The 5,272-nt window shown below is 39.4% G+C and overlaps 1 protein-coding gene across 1 annotated transcript in view; it reads left to right on the forward strand.

The window, feature by feature from the left end:
• Positions 1–308: 308 nt before the first annotated feature.
• The window catches only part of LOC108792657 (coagulation factor VII-like), an 11,313-nt gene continuing 6,349 nt past the window's right edge, over positions 309–5,272 (forward strand). The window contains exons 1-4 of the mRNA XM_018563477.1: positions 309–390; positions 1,001–1,155; positions 1,991–2,015; positions 4,048–4,161. Of these exons, the coding sequence (XP_018418979.1) occupies positions 309–390; positions 1,001–1,155; positions 1,991–2,015; positions 4,048–4,161 (376 nt within the window). The remainder of the gene's footprint in view (positions 391–1,000; positions 1,156–1,990; positions 2,016–4,047; positions 4,162–5,272) is intronic.

A 5,272-nucleotide genomic window follows, 5' to 3' on the forward strand; every position in this document is an offset into this window, starting at 1 on the left:
TCAGGCATTCTCACACACACATACACACTCCAAAAAGATTTAAGATCCACCCAGTCTCCCTATGTTATCAAGAACTGGGGGGGATCCTCAGGTCCAGTGGGGGCTGCTGGGCTGTGACAGAGCTTCATCCATATTGCCATGGTTCCAGGTTCCCCAGAAGAGCAGGAGACCTCAAAAACCATGGCGGGTGGTGGTGTACAGCAGGGGCACCACTGCAAGTAGAAAACTTGCAGCACAGCCCTTCTAAGGCCCCCCCCACACACACACACACACAGACCCCCCCAGCTTCTGCACTGACAGGAGACAATATGACGGGGAACACTGATGGGCATTATGTGGGCTTGGAATACATAATGTCCATCAGCGTCCCCTGTCATTGCAGAAGGAGAGGTGAGGGTCTGTAGGGGGGCATTAGCAGGGGCTCTGTTGCAAGTAGAAAACCCCCCTCGCCCCCAGCTTTTGCACTGACAGGTGACATTATGTATTGCAAGCCTAGTCTGTTGTAGTAACATTCATTTGTCTTTTTATCACTATTACAAATGCTAATCCAGCAAATTATACACATCCCCCTGCCTGCCTACCTTTCTCAGCTTCCATGCCGACTGATCCTATTTGATATCAATCCGCCGCGCTGGGGTGGCTTGATATCTGCTTCACTCTGTACTGCAGGCCGGGACTTTAACTTTCTTGTCGGGACCTGCGGCTCTTGATATCATTCCGACAGCCGAAAGTGAGAAAATAGTCCCCTCTCTTCCCGGGCCCCATTACTACGACCCACTGCAGAAGGGCTCACGACCCATGAGTTGAGAACCAAGGACTTAAAAGCTGCTAGAGTTGCTGAGAGAACCAAATTCTGGTTACACAAAAACAATACTTAAAATTAGTTTTTGTTCTTACTAAAGTCCCATTTTATTATTTACATAGCAGGACACATAAGAGCTTATAAAGCCATCTACTGTAACTTTTATCCATGTGCCTAATTTCTCTTTGCAATATTTAGTGTTCATAGAGAAGGAGAAGGCACATCATGTGCTGAGGAAACGTGCTAATAAATTCTTAGAGGAAATTCTTCCAGGAAACCTGGAGCGCGAATGTTATGAAGAAACATGTTCAAGGGAGGAAGCTCGAGAAGTTTTTAAATCACAGGAGAAAACGGTAGGTGAAACACAAACCGCTGAGCAAAGCTTAAAAAAAACCTTAGGCTGGATTCACACTGTTCTGTGTGGATGCAAAGCACAAGCTAATGAAAATGTATAGGTGTGAACTAGCCCCTATAGTTTCCCTTTTACACTAAACTGCAATGCATAAATGTGAACCAATACCATAGGGAAGAATTGGATTTCAACTTGATGTGCATTTGCATGCATCCGTTTTGCTGCACTAAAATGGCCAAGCGTGAATAGGTCCTAGTGTATGTAGGACACAAAGATCCAAGAATACCTCGTTTTCTGGATTGAATAAATCAAAGGATCAGCACATCTAAAACTGATGATTTGGATACCGGCAGACAATAGCAAGATAAATCATTTTCTTAATCTCCAAGGGATTGATTTCTGACTTGTTGATTGTTTTGATTCATTTACATTTAGTTAGAGAATAAAGTGTGAGGAGTACAATGTTATATTGGAAAGGAGGCAGAGCTGGAAACTCTCTAAAGAGTCTTCATATGATATAAGAAGCAAATAAGCATAAGCAACCCATCAGCTTGCCCCCATAACTGAGGTAATCTCAATAGCTGTTTCCTTTAATCATTTATTCACATAAAGGCTTTTTTGGATTACTGACTCTAGTAAGGTTGGTAGAAGGGGCCTCCATATACCTGGACAATTTATCAATAAGGGGGTACGTATTGTGAAACAAATGAGTGCAACAGTATGTGCTCCTTGGTATATGTATCACTACAGGATACCCTTCTCTTTTGATTTGTGTACACATGCATTATATTGACCATCCATGACATAGTCTGTGTCTCTTTTCTTATACATTGCAGGCAGAGTTTTGGTATCACTATAAAGGTAAGTGAAGTTACAGTTGTAGCATTAAAGGGAAACTATAATAGTTTGGGGTCATTTTATGTTATTTTTTTTGTTTATGCTTTTAAAATACAATTTTATATGTGTTTGTACTAACTACTGTATTTTCAACCTACGTTTTACAAATATGTGATATAGGGTTCCCTGAACACTGTTGGTAATCCACAGAGACAGCATAGTAGAGCAGCTTGCTTTGCAGTTCCCTTTGTCAGATAGAAACCTCCAGGTTTAGGTTTCCTTCAGCACAGCTGAAAAGCAACCATGCTAGTGATGTGAACAGAAGACAGACAGCATTACAAACCTGACAGAATATATAACTCTTTTGCCTTCAGTACAATTGTACAGTCGAAGCCCAACTTTTGTTAAACCTTGCCCATTCTGGCTTCCTAGAAGGGTGACCTATGAAATAAGGAAATGTTTGTGGAAAAATGCTATGGAGTCAATTGCATTGTTTAAAGTTTATAAGTCTTTTAAACTGATGTTTGAGATATATACTGTAAATACATATATTGAACTTTGCATACGATGTACACTCACGGCAAGAGCTGTTTGCTTTCAGATTGCCTCTTCATTTTGAATCTTCATACAGCCCTCTATGAACAAAGCAGACAAGGAAGGGATGACTCAAAGGGGTTGATTTACTAACCTTATAAACACGCCACGAACAAGTATACACCTCTGTAGTGTGTTCCCTCCCAGCATGATCTATTGGTGGAATCTAGACACCTTTGTAGTGTGTACGTACCCAGCAGGTGTGTTGTGCAAAGCCCTGCATGAATTGCAAGGTGATGTTGTGTAAATTAGCTCTACGTTGTGTTGCTTGCGTTGATGAATGCAGGAATGTAAATGCATGAGCTAACCATTTTTGTCTAAACTGTGAAGCAGCATTATATATGCATCATGTGCATGATTTTTCCATATATGGCATTAGTGGAAATATGCTTTTAGAGACTTGCATGCCGCTATTAGAGCGGCGTGTAGCCTATGGCGCATGCTACATGACGCGCGCGTACGTAAATACATAAAAACGCGCCATGACGGCGTGAAAATGTGACACGTTGCTCGTGTTTGGTTGATAAATACGTTTTGCTGTTTAAAAATGCACACACACCTGGTGCATGCATGTGTTTAGGTTAGTAAATCACCCCAATGACTCATTTAGCTATGTGTGTCTGTGAAGGTTCTCATTCATCCAGGTCATGGTATATATATCTGTAAAAAATAAATCAGGGCAACTGGACATGCTGTATTTTTCTTGAAGACGTTTCACTGGTCATCCAACCAGCTTTCTCAATTCTGAATTGGAAAAGCTGGTTGGATGGCCAGTGAAACATCTTCAATAAAAATACAGCAAGTCCAGTTGCCCTGACTTATTTTTTACAGATATTTAGCTATGTGGGTAAATTTGAGCTTCAGATATTAGGCTTTATAAACAATAGACTTTTTTCAGCAAAGTTGTTAAGATTATTCTGATAAAAATGTGAAAAGAAGTCCAGCTTCACTAACTAAGAAATATGAAATATTCCTATGCATCAATTTATACTATATCTACTGACTACAGAAAGTGAAATGTTTTTTTAAATGTTATTTTTTTCTAAATATTGTTAATAAAAAAATAGATACAAAGACACCTTCCATTTCCTTTTATTCCTTCTTTTATTGTAATTTAACTCCATAAAAAGTCTAAACCTAAAACAAGAATGTACTCTAAAAATGAATCAATGTCATTACTTTTCAAAAAATGTGGGTAAGGTAAAATAGAGTTTAATGAAGAGAAGTCACTCCAATAACACTTAAAAGCAGCCCTGCAATGACAGCATGACATTTCCTACAGAGGAACCAGTATTATACAGCTTTTTATTTATGTGATTTTTTTATGGCGCATCTGATTATCTTAATTCAAATTAAATATATTTTTAGGGAACAAAAGATACGAGAAATGTATAGACTAAATTACATTATTCTTATAGGTTTGTAACTTATTGTATGTTTTTGTGTTATTGTCCCTTTGTAGATCTTAGCCCATGCAAAGAAAACCCATGTCAAAATGGAGCAATCTGCCAACAGTATCATTACACATACACTTGCTTGTGCCCCCCTCTTTATGCTGGGATACACTGTGAAAATGGTAAGTGGACTATTCGTTATCAAAGTACATACCCTAAACAGCAAAAAGGCATACGGAGATGGCTGAAAATTATTGTAAAAATGTTCTACACAACAAAAATGTTACTTCACTCTAAATCATGAGTGTTTAATATCCTTCAAATATTTTGCATCAAAATCTTTCATCTTGATTACTGAACACTCACTCTGAGATTGTTGATCACTGTCCCTTGGACTGATTGGCTCCCCCCACCCCGGCTGGCTGGGCAACCGGCAGAGCTACAGAGGGAACCTTCTTTCCTGCCTGGCAGTCCCATGCATATATTGTAACTTCCAAAACATGTCCACATGATGTAATGTGCCAGAGAAGAGGCCACGCATGCAAGATTACCGCTTTGGGAAAGTGCTAATATCAGTTACTGGGCTACCAATGAGGTCAGTAGTTGCATCCAACAGAACAATCTCTTTCAAGTGGAAGAGTGGAACATGCTTTTTGTTTTTCCTTTTCCCTCTTCTCAACTCCATGTTGGCCTGTCTGTTAAGTACTATCAAATATTTGCCCACAGTAATGAATACTCACTTGTTGAAGAACCACCCTGTGAGACCATTGCACATTAGCAATCTCTTGTGGCTAATGAGCAACTTTTCACCACATTGATAACCAATGTGGGGATTATCCCACCTGAGGCATCTGTGACTAATGAGAACTTCTGTACTGTCTTGGGAAGTTAAACACCTGCAACACTCCTCCCTATGAATGAACCCATATAAATTCACAGACATCTCACAACATTTTAATATTATTTTTATAATATTTATTATATGTATTTTTAATACAATGTGGAATGATTATAATCGCTGGCTTTGACTGATCTCTGGTTCCCACTAGAGAGAAATAATTATTTCCTTGTGGACGTTGGACACAACACAATCTTAACAAAAGCAGGAACATAGAGCAATAAACCCCTGCCAAAGGTCATAACCCTACCCCACTTTACCTAAAATTTTAAAAACATGTTTTGTTTTTTAAATATAACTGAGGAACAGCTCTGTGTTTGTTGAAGTCCTGCTGACTTGGGCAGAGGTGTAGCTTGATACAACTAGGCCCCAATGGAGGATAAGAGTCAGGGATC

This window comes from Nanorana parkeri, unplaced genomic scaffold, assembly GCF_000935625.1.
Source record: "Nanorana parkeri isolate BGI_ZX_2015 unplaced genomic scaffold, ASM93562v1 scaffold667, whole genome shotgun sequence".
Lineage (NCBI taxonomy): Eukaryota > Metazoa > Chordata > Amphibia > Anura > Dicroglossidae > Nanorana > Nanorana parkeri.